General features: G+C 34.7%; 1 protein-coding gene across 2 annotated transcripts in view; it reads right to left on the bottom strand.

The window, feature by feature from the left end:
- Positions 1–22583, bottom strand: part of SLC12A2 (solute carrier family 12 member 2) — a 110387-nt gene that overhangs the window by 25435 nt on the left and 62369 nt on the right. For both annotated transcript variants that reach the window (XM_007188581.2, XM_057540694.1), the window contains exons 11-17: positions 18118–18225; positions 16909–17032; positions 15767–15868; positions 13818–13973; positions 13123–13222; positions 8372–8483; positions 6749–6889 (exon numbers count right to left, since the gene is read on the bottom strand). In XM_007188581.2, the coding sequence (XP_007188643.2) occupies positions 6749–6889; positions 8372–8483; positions 13123–13222; positions 13818–13973; positions 15767–15868; positions 16909–17032; positions 18118–18225 (843 nt within the window). The remainder of the gene's footprint in view (positions 1–6748; positions 6890–8371; positions 8484–13122; positions 13223–13817; positions 13974–15766; positions 15869–16908; positions 17033–18117; positions 18226–22583) is intronic.

The following is a 22583-nucleotide window of genomic DNA, read 5'->3' as shown; positions in this document are numbered from 1 at the left end:
GGCGAATTCTATCAAATATTTAGAGAAAGCTAAAACCTCTCCTTCTCAAACTCTTCCAAAATGTAAGCAGAGGGAGGAACACTCCCAAACTCATTCTACGAGGCCACCATCACCCTGATACCAAAACCAGACAAAGATGTCACAAAGAAAGAAAACTACAGGCCAATATCACTGATGAAAAAGGTTGCAAAAATCCTCAACAAAATACTAGCAAACAGAATCCAACAGCACAATAAAGGATCATACACCATGATCAAGTGGGATTTATCCCAGGAATGCAAGGATTCTTCAATATACGCAAATCAATCAATGTGATAAACCATATTAACGAACTGAAGGATAAAAACACTATGATCATCTCAATAGATGCAAAAAGAGCTTTCAACAAAATTCAACACCTATTTATGATAAAAACCCTCCAGAAAGTAGGCATAGAGGGAACTTACCTCAACATAATAAAAGCCATATATGACAAACCCCAGCCAACATCGTTCTCAATGGCAAAAAACTGAAAGCATTTCCTCTAAGATCAGGAACAAGACAAGGTTGTCCACTCTTACCATTATTATTCAACACAGCTTTGGAAGTTTTAGCCACAGCAATCAGAGAAGAAAAAGAAATAAAAGGAATCCAAGTCGAAAAAGAAGAAGCAAAACTGTCACTGTTTGCAGAGGACATGATACTATATATAGAGAATCCTAAAGATGCTACCAGAAAACTACTAGAACTAATCAATGAATTTGGTAAAGTAGCAGAATACAAAATTAATGCACAGAAATCTCTAGCATTCCTATACACTAATGATGAAAAATCTGAAAGAGAAATTCAGGAAACACTCCCATTTACCACTGCAACAAAAAGAATAAAATACCTAGGAATAAACTTACCTAAGAAGACAAAAGACCTGTATGCAGAAAACTATAAGACACTGATGAAAGAAATTAAAGACAAGACAAACAGATGGAGAGATATACCACGTTCTTGGATTGGAAGAATCAACATTGTGAAAATGACTCTACTGCCCAAAGCAATCTACAGATTCAATGCAATCCCTATCAAACTACCAATGGCATTTTTCACAGAACTAGAACAAGAAATTCCACAATTTGTATGGAAACATAAAACATCCCGAATAGCCAAAGCAATCTTGAGAAAGAAAAACGGAGCTGGAGGAATCAGGCTCCCTGACTTCAGACTATACTACAAAGCTACAGTAATCAAGACAGTATGGTACTGGCACAAAAACAGAAATAGAGATCAATGGAACAGGATAGAAAGCCCCGAGATAAACCCACGCACATATGGTCACCTTATCTTTGATAAAAGAGGCAAGAATATACAATGGAGAAAAGACAGCCTCTTCAATAAATGGTGCTGGGAAAACTGGACAGCCACATGTAAAACAATGAATACAGAACACTCCCTAACACCATACACAAAAATAAACTCAAAATGGACTAAAGACCTAAATGTAAGGCCAGACACTATAAAACTCTTAGAGGGAAACACAGACAGAACACTCTGACATAAATCACAACAAGATCCTTTTTGACCCACCTCCTAGAGGAATGGAAATAAAAACAAAAATAAACAAATGGGATCTAATGAAACTTAAAAGCTTTTGCACAGCAAAGGAAACCATAAACAAGACGAAAAGACCACCCTCAGAATGGGAGAAAATATTTGCAAACGAAACAACTGACAAAGGATTAATTTCCAAAATTTATAAGCAGCTCATGTGGCTCCATATCAAAAAAACAAACAACCCAATCCAAAAATGGGCAGAAGACCTAAATAGACATTTCTCCAAAGAAGATATACGAATTGCCAACAAATACATGAAAGGATGGTCAATATCACTAATCACTAGATAAATGCAAATCAAAACTACAATGAGGTATCACCTCACACAAGTCAGAATGGCCATCAACAAAAAATCTACAAACAATAAATGCTGGAGAGGGTGTGGAGAAAAGGGAACACTCTCGCACTGTTGGTGGGAATGTAAATTGATACAGCCACTATGGAGAACAGTATGGAGGTTCCTTAAAAAACTAAAAATAGAACTACCATACGTCCCAGCAATCCCACTACTGGGCATATACCCTGAGAAAACCATAATTCAGAAAGAGTCAAGTACCACAATGTTCACTGCAGCTCTATTTACAATAGCCAGGACATGGAAGCAACCTAAGTGTCCATCGACAGATGAATGGATAAAGAAGATGTGGCACATATATACAATGGAATATTACTCAGCCATAAAAAGAAACGAAATTGAGTTATTTGTAGTGAGGTGGATGGACCTAGAGTCTGTCATACAGAGTGAAGTAAGTCAGAAAGAGAAAAACAAATACGGTATGCTAACACATATATATGGAATCAAAAAAAAAAAAAAACGGTTCTGAAGAACCTAGGGGCAGGACAGGAATAAAGACACAGATGTAGAGAATGGACCTGATGACACAGGGAGGGGGAAGGGTAAGCTGGGACGAAGTGAGAGAGTGGCATGGACATATATACACTACCAAATGTAAAATAGATAGCTAGTGGGAAGCAGCCGCATAGCACAGGGAGATCAGCTCGGTGCTTTGTGATCACCTACAGGGGTGTGATAGGGAGGGTGGGAGGGAGACACAAGAGGGAGGAGATATGGGGATATATGTGTACGTATAGCTGATTCACTTTGTTATAAAGCAGAAACTAACACACCATTGTAAAGCAATTATACTCCAATAAAGATGTTAAAAAAAATTGCTTTAGCATATTATGCTAAATCCATTAAAAACAGTCATTAAACGTTACATTAATTAAAGAATGTTGATGACAATGGAAATGTTTATAATAAAATATTGGCTGAAAAAAAAAAGAATCACTGACGAAAGTGCCAAGTTTTGGCTTCATGTTCTAGATGGTTAGTTTTTAAAGTTGAGCTAATAGTGATGGCTTTAAATTATCATTAGTTAATTTAATATCATGGCATTATATATATGTGTGTATATATATTTGGAAAGGGGCTACAGGACTTGGGTATAATTTATATTTTAAATATTCTTATTGGCAATGTTATTTCGGTCTACTTTTTGTTTAGAAAATTAAAAAAAAAATTGCTGTTTACCTCAAAATGTGGCTAATGAAGAAGAGGAAAGGCTTCAGAAATACTCAGCATATATTACAGGATAATTCTAGACTAGCTTTGCTCAGGAAAAAAGGTAGTTATAGCTACACTAAGACTAAATGAGATCTACTTGATTTAAAGGGCATCATGATGTAATCTGAATTTTTTGTAAAAACAATAGTTTTTTGCTAATTTAAAATGAATGTTTAAAATTGGATTGACAATGAAGTGGCTCCTGCCTTTAAAAAAAAAGAAAAGAAAAGAAAAGAAAAATCCATTTAAACAAAGAAGTTAGCAGTGTTAATGTATTACTGCCAAAGGGCTCCATAAGCAAGTTATTGACAAGACTACCTCTCCTTAAAACAGTGAATCTCTAAATAAATGCTTATGATTATAACTAATAACTAGACAAATGAAGGGACAAAGAAATGAAAAGTCAGAATATAAAGTATAGTAAAACAAACCCATCTAAAACAGCACCTCTAGAACTATAAAATAAGTCACTGTATAAAGAAATCAATGTCCAAAAAACTATTTTGACAAAGATTATAAACCTCTAACAGATATAAAGGCATTTGCCACTTTATGTAACAGGTTTCGAGAAGGTTTGAAGGAAAGAGAAGTACACTCAGTGGCAACTTACACTAAAATTTCAGTGATTAGTTCTAAAGAGGCAATTCACCTATCTGTAAGGATATTTTAAACAGTTCCTCAGACAGCTCTGCCACTGGAATAAACCATCTCCTGGGCATCTTTGTAAAGGGAATAGCACTTGCCAGGTTTATAGGGCAGTCTCAAAATGACACTGTTCTATGCATGCACCCTTTGCCCCACACTGGTGAAACTGTCATGACCCTCGGGGGTGAGTATGTTAGGCAGAGGAGAATGAATAAGGGGGATGGTTCCTAACGCTCGGCCAATTTACGATATCATCATTTATACCACAGAAAACCTCGAGGGCAGTGGTTCTCAAAGTGTAGTGCCTGGACTGGACCAGCAGCAGCAGAGTGATCACCGGGAAACCTGTTAGAAATGCGAATTCTTGGGCCTCACCCTAGACCTACTGAATCACTGTAAAGATGGGGCCCAGCAGTCTGTGTTTTAACAAGTCCACCACATGATTCTGATGCAGGCTGAAGTTAAGAACCATTGCTGTAAGTAAATATTTTCATTTCCTTCATAACATTTATTAAATACATAGAGTAGTTATTAAAGTATTCCTATAAACTGCACAAAAGCAAGCAAGATTTACCCACTAGAAACAACCTTATGAGCAGCGGTAGCATTCCGTTTGAAATATTTATATATTTCACATACAAAAGCGAATAAAGTAATAAATAATCATGTATCCACCACTCAGCTTAAGAAAATAAACTTCACAAATACACATCAAGCACCCAATGTGTCCTTTTCAAGATCTCCTTGTATTTTTACTATATATTCCATTATCTAGGCATATATATGTATGAATTTTTAAGTAACATATTTTTAAAAATTTACAATATCTTCATATTACTCATGTTCTTATTTTAACTTGCTAGTTTCCTTAACATTTCTGTCTGAGGTTTATCCTCATTGATATGTATAGTACCTTTTCACCACTATATGGAATTCCATTGCATGATTATGCCACAATTTTCAATAATGTGATTAATGGCTGTTGAAGTTACTTTAATTTCCTTTTCACTGTAAGAAATGAGAGTGCTATGAAACTTCACATAGCCTTCCTCACATGTGTAAAATTTCTCTGTGGAATACACTTAAGAATGGAATGTCTCAGGATATCCACACTTTTCAAAGATGCAGAATACTGCCAGGTTGCTGTCCCAAGTGATTGTCCAGTCTACATTTACTACAGCAGTGCAAAGATTTCCAAGTGCTCTATACCATTTCTAACACTTGGTATTGGCAGACCTGATTCTGATCAATCTGACGGGTATGGAATAAAGCTGTACTGTGGTTTTAATTTTTACTTCTGTCATTTAGATTTCCTCTTCTTTGCATGTCTTTTGCTCTTCTTTTTTCCTCTTATAGATTTAGTATTTCTTTATATATTGTGGACCATATTCTTTTGCTGGTAACATTACCTTCTTTAGGTCTGTGGCTTCATTTTTTGTTTTCATGCTTTCTTTAGAAGCCCAGCTTTATAAATGTTAACTAAAAAATAATTGGTTTCTTCTTCATAATTCAACTTTTTGTGTCTCATTTAAAAACTTCTTCCCTGGGCTTCCCTGGTGGCGCAGTGGTTGAGAATCTGCCTGCCAATGCAGAGAACGCGGGTTCGAGCCCTGGTCTGGGAAGATCCCACATGCCGCGGAGCAACTCGGCCCGTGAGCCACAATTACTGAGCCTGCGCGTCTGGAGCCTGTGCGCGGCAACGAGAGGCCGCGATAGTGAGAGGCCCACGCACCGCGATGAAGAGTGGCCCCCGCTTGCCACAACTAGAGAAAGCCCTCGCACAGAAACGAAGACCCAACACAGCCATACATACATACATACATACATACATACATACATACATAAAAAGAATGTAAGCAGACAAGAATATCATTAAAAAAAAAAAAAAAAAAAAAAAAACTTCTTCCCTAGTCCAAGATCATAAAATTATTCCATTTTCTTGTAAAAGCTTACAAATATTGCCTTTCATGTCTTTAATCTATCTGGAAATGTTTTTTTGTTTGGTCTTTATAAGGATGTGTTATATATTTTTTTCACATAAATAATCAATTATCCCAGCTCATCTTTTCAATGTCACCTCTGTCATGTATTAAATTTCCTATATGAGTGGCTCTATTTCTACTTAGTTGAATTGTCTGTCTCTACTTCAATACCACAATGTCTTAATCACTATAGTTTTATGCTAATAAGGCTTTATATCTGGCGAAGCAATCTCACTCCCACCCCTTATTATTCCTGAGGAATAGCCTAGGCTATTCTTAACCATGTGCTTGTCAAGTTTTAAAAAACACAAAACAGAAAGGGCCCAGTGACAGCACTGAGTCCCCCACCTCTACTGTAACAAAGCAGCTCCACAATCGACACAGTCAATGGGCTTTTGCTTAACCTTTCTTTTGAAGAAAGAGGTTCCTATAAAAATAAGTTGGCAAACACTGTCTCCCTACAACCTTTAACGGTTGAAGAAACTGAGTTTCTGAGAAGTTAAATAACTTGATTGGTCCGAAATCCATAATAAGGAAGTAGCAGTGCTAGCATTTAAACCTAGGACTGATTCCAAATCCCACATTCTGGTTACTAGGACACACACAAAACCGAAAGAGAAGTCTAAGTTTAGCACCAGTAAAATAATAGAAATATAGTAGGGAATTAGAATTTTTAAAAAATTAAATAAGGACTGCCATTACTTAACACAACAGGGAGTGAATGGGAACTATCTTAGGAAAAGGACAGAAATAGGCTAAGATAATTCACAAAGAGGTTCTTCACTGTCAGCCAACACAACAGTATTTCTGTAACTCTCAAATTATACAAATTGTAGTATTTTACTTCAGTAAAGATAGTTTAAAGATTTATGATTTTTATTAATGTGAATAATGAAACCTGGAATAAAAAAGTTTTCGAAAGCTTACACAAAACTAAAATACTGTCATTTGAAAGATGTAACAAATTTACCTGCATCAAATATTGTGCACCCTCTCTCAAATCATCTGCATGTACTGGAGCATAAAAAGCCTTCATTTTCTTTTTAATAAGCCATCGCTGATATTTAGCTTGATCAATGGACATCTCTTTCATAGCTTGTCTTCGAGGGCCCTTTAAGGTAAAAAAATATTAATAATGTCTTTAACTGAAAGGTAATCTATTCCCCTTTTATAAAAATCCTCCTGTTATCTTGGTTTAAACAAGGTGTCTAAACATGGCAGTGGGGTGAGAAGGGAAGTATAATGATAGCGTTTCATTTTCATGTCAGTGAATTCTTTCCAATAAAGATTATGAAAAGACAGTGTTGATGGAACAAAGACACAGAGGGTGCCAGTAGAAGGAAGAAGAGGAGAGGAAGAAACACAGACTTTGAAAAATAAATGTTTTGATACTAGTAAATGAGAGAAATTATAAATTATTGAAAATGGAGAAGAGATTACACAGAGAAAAATAAGAGCCTTCTGTTTTTCTATGGAAAGTTTCCCATCTTGTTTTTTGTTTGTCTCAAATGTCTGAGTTGTTAATTCTCAGAAACCTAGAAGTATCATTACAAGTCAAAGTGAGCTATATAAATACACTTTTTCTTTGTACTTCTGTTAAATGATGAAATGACACAAGAAAGGAAATGAGCTTTTTCAACTTGCCATTGTATTTTGAGCCTTGTAAGCAACACATAAAATGTGTTACATGTTTTACCTAAAATGTATTAAAAAAAATGTAAAAATAAGATTAAAAGTACACCCTAATTATACATGAATAAGACAAGAAAAAGTACAATTTATCTTTCCTAGTAGAAAAATTTCCCCTTTGTAATTTCTTATGCTCAAGACCCCAACCTGAATTGATCTACGTGGAGATAAACTGTGAAACTCCACAGGTCCTGAGTGGAGTCAGTGTCTCAGTGTGTTCTTCCACTACCCTACATACACACACACACGCGCGCGCACATGCACACTCACACGCACGTGCACGAACACTCACTTTGCTACTATACAAGTAGAAGATCAACTCTAGCAGGGGCTGAGATGTAGGGCATATAACACGCATTTCTAGCACCAAAATAAAATGAACAGTAGAGCCTGAGAGATAAGTTAATCTGGCAAAATACTCCTGCAGAAAAGGTGATCCATCATCTAGTAATTGTTTTCAATAGCCAGGATGCCAAAAACAAAAAACTACTTTTGGATGACCGTTTATCCCTATTTTTAATAATTTCCTTACTCATGAATAAAACTAAAATGAATGGGCAATTAAAGGGTTTGAATTTGGAAATTCAGCATTCACTCTACTCTTCTTACATATCAGATACTAGATCTCTACCATGATTTGTCCACCTCCTCCAGCCTCTTTTTTTTTCTGATAAGTATATGTTCCCAGTATTCTCAGGACTTTATGAGATTTATCAGCAAGAAAAAACACATACTGAATTCCATTTAGGTTCCTTAGTTATCGGGAAGTAATTTTTCTTAGCCAAAGCAATATAGTTTGCTAAGACCTACTCAAATTATTTCAAATCTAGAAAGCTCCACAAATTACAAGTGATATACACAGAGTGAAAAATGTTTTAATATAGAAAACAAAACTAGTACTTACCACATGTACGTGACCACAGATCATCAAACCAACATTTTTTGTGAAATCATGAACAAGATGAAGTAAAGCTGGGCGTGAGTTTGGAGCACCTGTCATAACAAGACACTGTGGCCTAATTTAAGATTAAAAAGAAAGAGAAGTTTAGGGTTTTGATAACATGGACATGATTTTAAGTCGCTTCTCTAAGAATATATTATTACACTAGACACTCCTTTATGCAACTGTCCTCAAGACAGGCCACAAGATTCTCACAGAAGATGACATAACTAGGGTTCCTTGGTACGTGAGAAATGCAGAAAAACAAAACCTTCTTTGAACAACCATCATACCAAATGTCCTAAATTAATAGGTAATATTATACATCAAGATTCTGGGAGGCACTACAGAAAGAAATGACCATGCTGGTTAAAAACATGTAACAACTTTTCATCTTATAAAGGAAATAAATATTCCAGTTCTTCCACAGAGTCCACAAAACTTCCTTAGAGCATGGCCTTGCCTTCATGTAAAAAACAGGTCACTTTCCTTCTTAGCTTGATCACATCATACTTACTTCTACTTTGTAATATCAGCCCTCCCTAAGCTAGCTTAATTTTAATGACGTCATATGAGTAAAACCACCTGTGGTGAAGAAAAGGTTTCTATTTGAACTAAAAGTTCTAATTCTAATTAATTATGATGAAAGCCAAAATTGAATTCAATTGCCTTTGCAAACACAAGACAGTGGCAAGACTTTCATGTATTTTTAACTCTTGATTTTTGTTGACGAGAAAGAAAAATCAACCTTGTTTGAGAAAAAAAAATTCAGGTATCCATTTTATAAATTCAAACAGATTCAGAAAAAAAATTTTTTTTTTAAATTTTGATTATTTTTTAAAATTAAGTTTTATTGGAGTATAGTTGCTTTACAATGTTATGTTAGCTTCTACTGCACAGCAAAATGAATCACAACAATGTGTATAATTAAAACAAACTTCAACAAAGAGCAAACAGACTAAAAATTCTGACTTACCTACTAAATTGTTAGGGTAGTCCCTAACTATACTTATAAAATAAGCAGGGAAAGCTGAATAAAGACCTAAAAATGGTACTAACTCATTCAGAATTTTCGCAAGCTATCTGAAAAGCCAGTTCTGCTTGGGGGAATTGCTTTGGGGCAATCGAATACGAAGTCCTCCTCTAAGGCCCAGACTGCTGGTAGTGCAGTCTCTCCACCTGAGCTTTAGCAGGCTACATGGCTCCCCAGCTAAACGCTGCATTTCCTAGCCTTCCTAGCAGCTACAAGTGGCCCTAAGACTGATTTCCAGCCCGTACGATGTCCCTAATTCCTTGTCCTGTCCTTGGAAAAGGAAGCTGGCCACCCTCCATACTTTTTTCCCCTTTCCTGTAAGCTAGGCCGTGGCGGCGGGCGGGGTGGGGGGGGGTGATGTCTTTGACCACATGGACAGAAAAACACATCCTAGGGAATGGCAGACTGACAGATAAAGGAACGTGTAACTTGAATGACCAAGTGAAGCCAATCTACTTACCAGCCATGAATATCCATCTACCTCTGGACTCTCACATAACACTGATATCTATCTTGTTTAGCCACTTAATTTTTTCAGCTTTTTGTTATGGTAGTTTAACCTATTACTAAAATAACCTATTACTGAGGGAAATGAACTTGTAATCCCTATCTTTACTATCAATAAATAGTAAACACACCACAAAGGCATAATTTGGGTGTAATTTTATCATTCCAAAGAAAGGTATAGAACAAAATATATTAGGGATTGCTTCTAGTAACAATGACAGAGTATGAACATCTGCCTTCATCTTTACTCCCTCCTTAAAAGTCTCCATAGTATGATGGGATTTTTTTAAGTCACCAAAAATATGGAGAACAGGATAGGACACAATAGCATTGAAATTTTGAAAGCCAGAAAGCAGATGGAAGAAAAATAAAGGATTTGACAAATCAGGAAAAGGCTAAATTACAAATGAGCATAAGAGAAAACTGTGAAGCCACCTGATTTTATACCTAAGAATCAAAATGCCTAGGACTTAGAGGCAATAGATGTCTCTGGAAATGGCAGGGGTAATATGTTAAAGAAACTAAAATAAGAAGGACTGATTTAAAGTTCGCATAAGAAGCACCTAGATGAACCCAAATGATGTCCATCACTATGATGGGCAGCTGTCCCTGTCCCTCTCCAATCCTGTTAGGCTAGGGCTTATTTGCTAGAGAGACCTCTGGTCTAAGGGCATAAGCAGCTACTTTAAGTAGGGGAGTTAGGAGAACATTTACTATATGCTGAACCCTGAGATCTCTGAGCTGCCTTCCCACTTGGCTCTCAGAACTCTGGTAGCCAGAACTTCATCAACAAGCAGAAGATTAAAAGATTCTTTCTGGGCTTCCCTGGTGGCGCAGTGGTTGAGAGTCTGCCTGCCAATGCAGGGGACACGGGTTCGAGCCCTGGTCTGGGAAGATCCCACATGCCACGGAGCAACTAAGCCCATGAGCCACAACTGCTGAGCTTGCGCGTCCGGAGCCTGTGCTCCGCAACGGGAGAGGCCGCGACAGTGGGTGGCCCGTGCACCGCGATGAAGAGTGGCCCCCACTTGCTGCAACTGGAGAAAGCCCTCGCACAGAAACGAAGACCTAACACAGCCAAAAATAAATAAATTTAAAAAAAAAAAAAAAAAAAAAAGATTCTTTCTGAGAAATCTAATCAGATCAAAATAGAAAACCTTTAAGATGACTTAAATTTCTTAAAGAACCAGCAAAGCCACATTAATCTACATTAAGGGCTTCACTGACAAGCCCCACCCACCAATGCAGAACTTCCCTGGCCCAGGATCACAGATACTTCAGACAACAATAAATCTAAGAACCCAAATTAAAGAGGCAGGAAATAGTGAGAAAGACACTTCAAGGAAATAGAAACTATGAAGTGAAGAAAACAAAATCTTTTGGCAAATTTGGTGAACGCTGAGATAGTGATAAATAGAAATTTAAACAGGAAAAAAAATTTATTGCCTACATAGAAACAAAAAGCCTGTACAGGAAAAAAAAGCAATCATAATTTACTATATGGCTGAGCTCTTGAATCATGCTTAAAATGTCATAATATAAATATCAAGTCTAATATAATCAAAATAATGACATAAAAAATACCCAGGGACGGTGGAGTAAAGGGAAGGGTGCACATGTGTGGTGGGCATACATGTATGAAAGAAATCAGCAGATAACGCCTGAAGTTAAAACTCAAACAATACAACAAGACAAACACTCTTTTTGGGAATATGAAGTAAATATTACACGATTCAGTTAAAAGTGGTTGCCTATGGCATGAGAGAAACAGGGATTTGAGAAGTGGGGCAATTGCTAATTTTCATGACAAACCTAAGTTTTTCCTCTTTAAACTATGTTCATGTATAATTCTGATAAAAATTTTAAAACACTTATTAGAATAACATTTTTTAAAAATTTCCCCATTACTATAATAAGCCAAAGCAATAGTTTTTTATTAATGGCAAATTAACTCTGACTCTTGGTCATACTCTCAGTGCTGGAATACACTTTTTACATAAAGGAATGATTTCTATTTTCTGCCATATTTGGCATCAACTAGTCAAAATGTTCAAAATGTGCTGCATTTAAAGTTTTCCTCCCAGGGCTCTCATTTCTTTTTCTTTTTCCAGTTTCTCTCTACTCCAAAGCTGAAGATCTGTGGTCTCTGGAAAACTTTCATTCTAGAAGAAAGTTGGCGGCAGAGCGGGGGGGGAGAACCCAAAGAGTTAACAAAAAGATATACAAAGATGTTTCTTCCAGGGAGAAATTTGGTAGAGCACTTCTTTTCTGGCACGTATCCCACTCTGGAAGTTTTCTTTAAAAAAGATTTTGCCTTTTGGTTTACTGAAACAAGGAATTTATTTCTGTGATTACTGTGCAGAAGCCAGTGAGAAGTGATTACTCATGACTGCGGAAAGTCACCTGTTCAGAACCAGGCTTACATGAACAGTATGAGAATGGCTGTCTAATTATCTATTGTCTAAAAATGACAAGCCTACTTTTAGTTTGGTATAAGTAATAATATACAATTTCTAAGAATCTATATAAATAAACAATACTCTTGGATTTACAACAGTGCTTTAGTAACTGAATCTCATCAATTATTAGAAGCATGTTAAATTAAGGAATAGTTTTTAAAATGATAACTGATAAACTATTACAAGATAAAATATAAAGTAATTTATTGAAGAAAGTAAGAAATACTCTTCACTCTAAGGCATTGATTCTTTATCACTAAAACTGGTTTCCAGTACCACAATGAGAATGAAGCCACTAACATGAAAATATTTACTGCCTTAGTAAAATTGCAAAAAGGGGATTTTTATGAATTTCATCCTCAGTAGTTATATAACTACTGAGGCCACAGAGGGGAAAAAAAATGGCCACAGAGGGGGAAAAAAACTTTACTTTATGATACCTACTATTTAAAAGTTTTCAAATGAGAGACCGCCAAAACTTTCACAACATTTTTGCAGGGTAGATGATAATTTATCTCTTTGTAAAATTTTGATAACAAGAAACCTCAACTTTATTTTTGAATAAACTGCTCAAATCAAACCAAAACAAGAAACAATACCCTATTCTTTTAGAGAAATTTTCATGAAATATCAGCATATGAAAATGTTACTGAACAATAAAGGAAGAACTGATTGCCACCTAAGACAAAATGTTTCTATGTTACCTTATGACTTACCTGAAGTTTTTCACATGGTCTTCCACTCCAGAAAGACGAATCGAATGCTGCAGTGCATTCAGGTAAGTCAGGGCTTGTGTGGAGGATCCCCAGTTCACATCTGTGGGAAGACAGTATTCAGGCAGCAGCTTAATACCGGTTGTAACAAGTCATCAATAACAAGTACTTTCACATTTAAAAAGTCAATTGCTAAAATAAACTACTGTACTCAGGACTTTCAATAGTTCAAGTTCATGGCATGAAATTAAGACAATGCTAATCTGAACTACAATTACATTTAAAAAAGAAAGTAAAACTTAGAAAAGACTGGGATGATAGGGCTGCAGACACGCTGTGCGTGCAACTCAAAATGAGCCTTTTACAAATAAAGAAAACATTTAAAAATTACTGCTTATAAAGCCAAAGGTCTAAAAGGAAAGAGGCAGATCTATGATTGTTATAAAGTACTATTTATAGTACTGAACAGTTTAAGTTATTTGAACAGGCAAATTTTACCTCTTACTGAATAAAAAAACAGTCTGGACACAAATGATGATTTTAAACATTTGTTACTTTAGAGACTTAATAAGCATATTAGAGAAATAATTGTTTCTGAGATGGTTAAAACAGTATCTTCTTTGCCCATTTCATTTCTAAAGCCACCATTCTAATCCAAAACTTCATTCTCTCATACTTGGACTACAAAATGTAATTACCTGGTTTTTTGTAGGTAACATAAATGTAAAGTCCAAGAACTATCACATACGTTAGCAATGCAGCCCACCAGTTAATGACAAACATCACTATGCAACAAAGAATTGCTCCAAGTAGTGATATCCACATGTTGTAGTATTTGAAGGCAGGGCGCCATCCTAACAATAACAAACAAAATAGATAAATAAAAGTCACTTGGATACCTCATCTGCTTTAGACAGTGGTACATACGTATGCACAAAATAAATTTCTCTGCGGCTGCTACACTAAAAGGTCTTTAAATGTGAACTATAAGGCTAATTATAACAGTGAAGTCATAGACCATTACTGATCACAACATCATGATTCTTGACTGCCATGAAGTGGGCACATCTATTTATGTCCACATTACCCTATCTTACTAGTTCTGTATTCAAAAAATTCCTTACCAAAAAAGTATAAATCAACTTACCCCAGTGAATGCTAAAAACTAGAGAAGATTAAAAAATTAGGTTTCAAATTGAGTACTTAATAGTGTGGTTTTATTTTCTGTGTTTTAGCAGGAGACACATCTATATCCTAATGAATGTATAAAACAATTCAAACAAACTGTTCTTCAGAATCATTAAAAAATTCATCTACTTGCTAGAAAAACTGTGAGTTGACTATAGAAACATACCTTCCCATTTGGGGAAGTATTTATGAATTAATAAGCTCACTCGAAAAACTGTTGAAGACTGTGTTTTAAATTTTCATTCATAGGTAATTCCAGAGCCCAAAATACTATTTTTAAATCATTTCAATAAAACTTATATTCTTTTCTAAAATTAAACTTTTAATTTTGAGATAACTGCAGATTCACACAAAGTTGTAAGAAATAATACACAGAGATTCCGGGGACCCTTTACCTAGTTTCTCCCAATGATAACATCTTGCAAAATGCTATCACGATATCACAACTAAAATATTAATACAGTCAAGATAAGGAAAAGTCCAACACAAGGATCCCTTGTGCTGCCCTTTTATAGCCACACCCATACCCACCTCTAAAATTTATATTCTTAAAGTAAAAACTGAAGCTAAGATGTTTGTGTCCTAAGTTCCCACACTTTATCTTTTCTTTTCTGAGAAACTTTTAGACCCTTAGAAGGAACAGTGCTTTTGTTCCTTATTTCCTGCTCTGATGTCCAATTGCTATCATGGTTTATAACAAAAAGAGATAAAGACCCCTTATATTAGAACTCCACAGAACTCATTGTGTTAAAAATATTCCTGGATAGGTTTATATCATAATAATGTTCTTAGAACTGAAATAGCAATCAGCTAAATAAATAATAAAAACAGAAAAAAGCAAAGTAATTCTTTCACAGTGTCAGAATTTAAAATTAATGCTATTTTAAATTCTTTGAAGACAAGAAACAGGCATTATTTAGCAATAAACTTCATGATAAAGAGATCTTTGAAGACTCAATTTGACTCAACTATAAAGGCAGAGTGAAGCACTAGTGAGCTAATTCTCCACATGCCATCTTTTAAAATGTGTTCAAGTTTTGTTTTCTTGGGACTCCCTAGTGGCGCAGTGGTTAAGAATCCACCTGCCAATGCAGGGGACACAAGTTCGAGCCTTGGTCCAGGAAGATCTCACATGCCGCGGAGCAACTAAGCCTGTGCGCCACCACTACTGAGCCTGCGCTCTAGAGCAAGCGAGCTACAACTACTGAGCCCACGTGCTACAACTACTGAAGCCCACGTGCCTAGAGCCCGTGCTCCGGAACAAGAGAAGCCACTGCAATGAGAAGCTCATGCACCGCAACGAAGAGTAGGCCCTGCTCGCTGCAACTAGAGAAAGCAACAAAGACCCAACACAGCCAAAAATAAATAAATAAAATAAATAAATTTATATATAAAGTTTCATTTTCTCTAAAATCAGACATTACCACATTTACAGAACTTTTAAAAAAACGTAAGTCACCTGGAGATTTTGCAAGTGATGCATGAAATACTGAAAAATTGATCAATGCATACGATGCAAGGAAGAAGTTAGAGATAATTGGAGCAATGACATTCAGTTCAGCTGCAAAAGAAACATGAAGCATATTTAACTGACATATTAGACCTTTTTTTAACTCTTCAAAATTATGAATTATTTCAAACCTTTAGATAACAGCATAATGAATACTCCTACATCCACAAACCAGATTTAATGAATTTTGCCATATATACTTTATATACTTTAATTTTCAGAAATCATACCTGATGTACACAGTAGAAGCCCCCTTTATACTTCAACTCATCAAAGTTGGAATATTCTTTCCAGTGACATTATTTCATTTTACTACACACATATATGGTCCATAAGCATTGTGTAGCACTGTTCTGGGTGTTTTAAAAGTTACGTAAATTATATCATACTATATTATCATTCTGCAATTTGTTATTTTTACATATATTATATTTGAGATTCATCCATATTAATATATGAAAACCAAGTTTATTCACTTTTTTACTACGGAATATTATTCTGCAGCTTCACTCTTCTGTTGATAGGTACTCAGGTTGCTTCCATTTATCACTATTATAATTAATGACACTAAGAATATTCTTATATATGTGAGTTTCTATAGGGTAAAAACCCCTAAAAAGAACTGTTGGATCATAGGAAACTTAACCAAATACATTCTTAAATATCACATGAGAGTTAGTTTCCAGTAGTATAATCAGACTTTTAATAAAAGTCCAAGGTCTTCTTTAGCAGTGAAAGACCCATTAGCTTCCTTACGATCAGAGGCAACAGTACCTAAAAGTAGATCGGCGGAGGTTCTACCTTCATGAAAGACACTGGAATCCTTTTCCTTATGCTATTATCATATTTGTTTTAGGGACAAGAACCTAAGAGTTCCCTCTAGCCCTAATGGAGAATTAGTGATGGTAAGAATTTTAGCAAATATTTAACAAGTGCTATTATTTGCATTATTTTCTAAACACTCTTTCCTTTGATCAAAAAGAAACTAACTTAGTATTGCAGGCAAAGTAACATTTTGTTTATAATTCAGTGTTGACAGCTGATACTATAAATGCACCAAAATCTACATTAGCGTACATTTATAGACTAACCAATTAAGATGAATCCAAGTGCAATTAAGAATGTTAAGATGTAGCCACGAAGAGGTTCATTATTTTTCCCATAACCTTTAGCAAACATCTGGAAAGCTGGGTAGATGTTGTCCTTACATAAGGCCTAATGAAGAAATGTAAACATTAAAATGAAATATATCAAAATAAGACATACAGAACTCCTTATAGTTACAATAGGTTAATCAGGAATGGAACCCAAGTTTCTAATTCTTGGTCCTCTTTCTTTCCCCTCACGCTGCTTCACCTACAAACTGTAAAGGAGATTCAATCATTTCTAGCATCAGAAAGACAGGAGGTTTAGAATACACTGAAGTTTTTATCCATTTTATTCCACCCCAGGCTGAAATTCTTATATGAATAAAGAGTCAAAGGAGCAGGCATACACATAGAAGAAATGTGGAACCTTGAGAAGTATCACAGACGTGTGACCTATTTTAAGAAAACCAAGTCCAAATCCTAGACTCAAAACAAATGAAAATCCTAATTATAAAACATAATCACCTTTCTTAAAACAATACTGAAAATAATTTTAGTAAATATTCTACACCTCTACTGTACTAACTAGCTACAACAAAAAATTAAGAACAAACAAAAAGAACAAAGGAAATTAAGAACAAAGCTGCAGAATCAATATCTCATTTGTTTTAGTAATAAAAAGTATTTTCTATCCAGTATCAGCCGTTTATTTAATGCTCATTAAAGGGAGACAATGTCTATCATTTATTATTATATCCTGAGTACCTAACATAATGTATAGCACATATTAGACATTCAAATATTCATAAAATAAAACATTAATGTTGGCATTATGCTAATAGGAATAAGATACTTTAATTCTTTTGATTTATGGTCTTGGACTATACTTTTTATCCTTGTTAAGACATTATGAAAATTTATGCTAACAGTATGTCCAAAATGAAAAATTCATCACCACTTCCAGAAAGACAACTCAAAAATTACACCCTGAGAGTAGATATAGGCCAAGTGTTTATATATACACATCCACATTCATATGCATAAAATTAAATATGCCACTCTTGATATATGTGTTTGTATATATGTCATATAAATATCAATACATGGGCTTGATAGAAGTAAACAAATAATTTAAAAATATTAAAAATCTCATATTGAAATGTATTACCTTAACTGCCCCTTTAATAAAATTTGTAACGTGAAAATACTTACCTGAAATATTTTGGGCGCACTCACAAGGGATGCTAATGCAGAAGAAAGAGTGGCTGAAAAGATACCTGCAGAAATTAGTGGTGCAAAGCCTGACACCATGCTCATTACCTTAAAAAAGTGACAAAAATGGTAAAATAAGTCTTACATAAAATTCAAAAAAGAACAAAACACTTCATCTTTATTATTCCTATGAAGAACACTAATAGTAATTCTGGGAGAAATCTGATAAAAATAACAGTAGTAAATAGTAATAATGGTTACGTGCATTACAAACTTCTGAAACTGATTTACCACCAGCCCTAAATGTAAAAAAACTTTTTATTTTGTAAAATGTCAAAGGCACACACAATGGCAGAGAGAAGAGCATACTGAACTACAAAGTATCCATCGCTCAGTTTCAACAGGGCCAATCTTTTCATTATTGCGAATTAAACCCCAGATCTCATTTCATGCATAAATGTTTGTGTGTACCTCTAATGCGTAAAAACCTTTAAAAACTGTAACTACAAAGTCACTGTCACAGCTTAAAAACTGGGTAATTCCTTAACAGCATCAAATACCCAATCACATTCAAAATCCCCAAATTATTCCTCTTTTCTTGCTTTTTAAAAGTTTGTTCAAATCAGGATCCACAAAAGGATTACATTTATATTTGGTTGATACATCTCTTAAGTCTTTTTCAATCTACAGGCTCACCCTTTCCTTTACATTTTATGATTTTTATGTCATTTCTCCTAGAGAAACCCCACGCTCTGGATTTTGCCGATAATCTCCACTGCCTTGTTTAACTTGTTCCTCTCACCTCTATTTCTAGTCAACTGGTAGGTAGGTAGATCTAGACAAGTTGATCAAACTGAGGTACAAGTTTTCTGGCAAGAGTATTCCCAGGTGGTCTGATATACTTCTGTCAGGAAGGTTGTTTCCTTTTTTTACTGTTAAGGTAGTAGATTGGTATTGTGGTTATGTTTTTTGTTTGTCTTTAAAGAGTACTTATTTATTAAAGCTAAAAGTAGAAATATCCAGCTGAAAGGATCTAACTCCAGGATTTGCCTCTAAATAATCTAGGAAGTGGGGAGTCATAAATAAAACAAAATTAGCCATGCGCTGATAACTGATGAACTTGGAAAATGTGTATGTTAGGTACATTATATTGCTTTCTCTATCTTCGTACATGTTCAAACATTTCCCTATGATGAAGTTTAAAAAAAAATGGATCACTAACTTAGACGATGAGAAGGCAATCAAATAAATCCAAACAGAGAAGCACTATACAAAATAAATTGCCTGGACTCTTCAAAATGTCAACATCCTGAAAGGTTAAAACAGGCAGGCTGGGAACTCCTCTAGATTAAAGAATTTTAAAATAACTAAAGGCCATGTGTGACACCAGATTGAATCCGGGATCTGAGAAAAATTGATCTGGGACATTACTGGAAGTAGTGAGGAAGTATGAATATGGAATATATATTTAGAGAACAGTATTTCATCAACACTGAATTACTTGGGTGGGAAAATTTACCGTGCTTGTACAGAATGTTTTAAATACTTCAATCTGATTGTCATGTTGTGATGTCTACAATTTATTCTCATATGTTTGAGGAGAAAAATACTATACATATATATATAAAGATAAGGCAAATGGGGCAAAATATAAACTATTAGTAAATACAAATGAAGGGCAGGTACACAGGTTTTCACTGCACTGTTCCTTGTGAACCTTTGAAATCTGTCAAAATATTAAATTGATTTGGAAGAGTTGTTTAATGGATTCAGGTACTGTCAACTTGATCTATGCATTATAAATTTTACCAGTAGTGAATGATGATCACCACCTAGATTCATTACTTCATTAGTGGAGATTTACCTTTCATTTATATTGACCAAGAACATGCCAACTGAGACCAAGGAGATAAGGAAATCAGGTTTTAGGCTGTTTATTATACACTTGCCTATAATTTAATATTAAGCCTGATGTAAAACTAGCTCTGGGCACAATCCCTGGCCATAATACCTAAGTCTGGTTTCATGTATACATAAACCACCTTGTTTCACTTAAATGTCTCTCCCTGCATCTTTCAGAAGATTTAGGTTTAAACCTGAAGAACATATTTAAGAGTTTTAAGAAACATTAGCATTGACTTCTCTGAGAATCTCCGGGAGAAAAAACTCATTGAAAACATGATTTTCTATTCAGCCTTTTAATACCAATTTAGTAGTTACATACACATGATACATTTTTCATAATCACTATTTTTACACAGTTATTATTTAATGCTAGATTACCTAGCATTGCCAAATCTGTCCTTAGGGAAGGATATTATAAAGGATAGATAAGGTGGACCAAGATAAAAATAAGCAGACTTGACTTCTGTTATATATCAGATAATACAAAATTCCATGTCTGTCTGTAATGCCTTCAAAGTTAAGTAAGTACAAAGGCAGGAGGTAAATGAAGAAAAAAGGGGAGAAAAAAGAATATGATACATTGATAGATTAAGCCAAAACTGACACCAGCAACATTACATATAACCGTAACATTTCACCTTTCATGTTTTGAGGAAAAGATTCATTTTCTTTTCTTCCATCACCTCTGAATTAAGATAAATAATGCTCCATGCTTAGCATCTAGAAACTATGCTTCTATGATTTGCCAAGTTTCCTGTTTTGTAGTTATACATTTATCTAATAACCTTTGTGTTTCCCACCATTTTATGGTAAAATATGAGTAGCAAGTAAATGAAAATGCATTCAAATAATAGTAATATCAGTGTTGTCCAAAATATATAGTGGAAACAAAGATGAAAAACAGAAGATGGTCTGGTCTTTAATAAGGAGGGGATAAAAGACAAAAGTCTAATAAAAGGTAAAAAAAAAAGTGGCAAGTAAAACGAATGGTGAGATTTTGTGTGGGGAATGTGTGTGTGTTGACGATTTAGGGTTCAAAAAAATCTTCATGGAACTGGGTTTGAAGAGCAGACAGATTTGGACATATAAAAAGAAAAAGCCAGTGCATTCCAAGCAGAGTGAAGCACCAAATAAAGCAACAGAGTAGGGTAAGCGTGTGCATGTATACATACACAAACACGTAATGACTGGAGTTCAGTCTGGATAGAAGCAGTGGGACTTAAGTTTGGGTATGAAAGGCTTTGACACAGCAAAGAAGCTCACATTTTGTTTATTAAGCAGTGGGGAGTCAAAGGTTTCAGAGGACATTAAAATGTAGAAATAAGAAACATAAAACTAAAGAAAATTAAACATTGAAGAAAAATAAAGTGACCCTATTATATATGCATATATTTATCAACTATATGCAAAACAGCATTATATAGTGTGCCTTTGTATAGATTTCGTGATGGAGTCTCCACTTACATGCTCCTCAGTTATGTTCTATTCACCATTCTTCATTCTCCAAGTGACAAGCAATTGATAATTTTACAGGATTTTCTTTCCATTCTGTATCGCTTTACAAAGTATTTTTTTTTTAAATTTACTTAAATTGGAAAAGCAGCTTTACGTACACCAAACTCTCACACTTTGCTTGAATGAGTCCATACTTAGACTTGATAAAGACAACACACTTTTGTATTTCAAGGCAACAACACACAAATCTGATTGGCATTTTCAGTCACTGGGCAGAGACCAACATCTGTGCCTTTCATACACAGTATCAATGTCCGAATTGGCCTGAATAATTAGCTGGACATGAATACTTTCTTTCATTCCTACGATTTTGCCTAGTCTTATGACTAGAAAAAACAAACTCCTATTACATAATTTAGTTCAATATTTTTAACCACTGAAAGTGCAGTAAATTGCTTGAAACTATACAAAAGAAAATATAAATTATGGCATTAAAAATTTAAGTTATAAAATTTTAATGTAAAATACATAGATTCTACATAAAATGTCTATATAATGTTCTGTAATACATTAAATCCTCAACTATTCTGTTTATTATGTTTACACATTATTGGAGAAACACTAGGAAGCAAAATTTTTATTTTCCACTTTGAATTAGCAGTACCATCTATTCTATAAATTTACCACAGAATATCTTGTTTTAATCTCCTGAATTTATACCTTTGTGTTCTTTTATTTCTAGCATCCTGAGGCTTATCAAGCAACTCTCAAAATATCCTCCAAATTTTAGTGATTCCTTTTCCTCCTCTATCTAAAACCCATAAATTTTACAAAAATTTCATTTCGCTTTCAGTACCTTATAGAGGTAATAATAAAACTGATATTCTCCAAATACTTGAGCAGTAATACTAATCTTTACACAGTTCATACGTTTAATAGTTCACAAACTTTCAAGCATCCATTAATAATTTTATTCTGTTGTTCAAGAGTGGTTTAACACAGCATCACTATATGATAGCCAGATCTAATTAAATAAGACTACTGATACTAATCAATACTTTTTTAAAAGGGCATTCATATATAAAGCAATTATGGAGAAACCTCAA

The sequence above is a fragment of the Balaenoptera acutorostrata genome, chromosome 2 (assembly GCF_949987535.1).
Source record: "Balaenoptera acutorostrata chromosome 2, mBalAcu1.1, whole genome shotgun sequence".
NCBI lineage: Eukaryota > Metazoa > Chordata > Mammalia > Artiodactyla > Balaenopteridae > Balaenoptera > Balaenoptera acutorostrata.
This window is presented reverse-complemented; position numbering and strand designations above follow the sequence as displayed.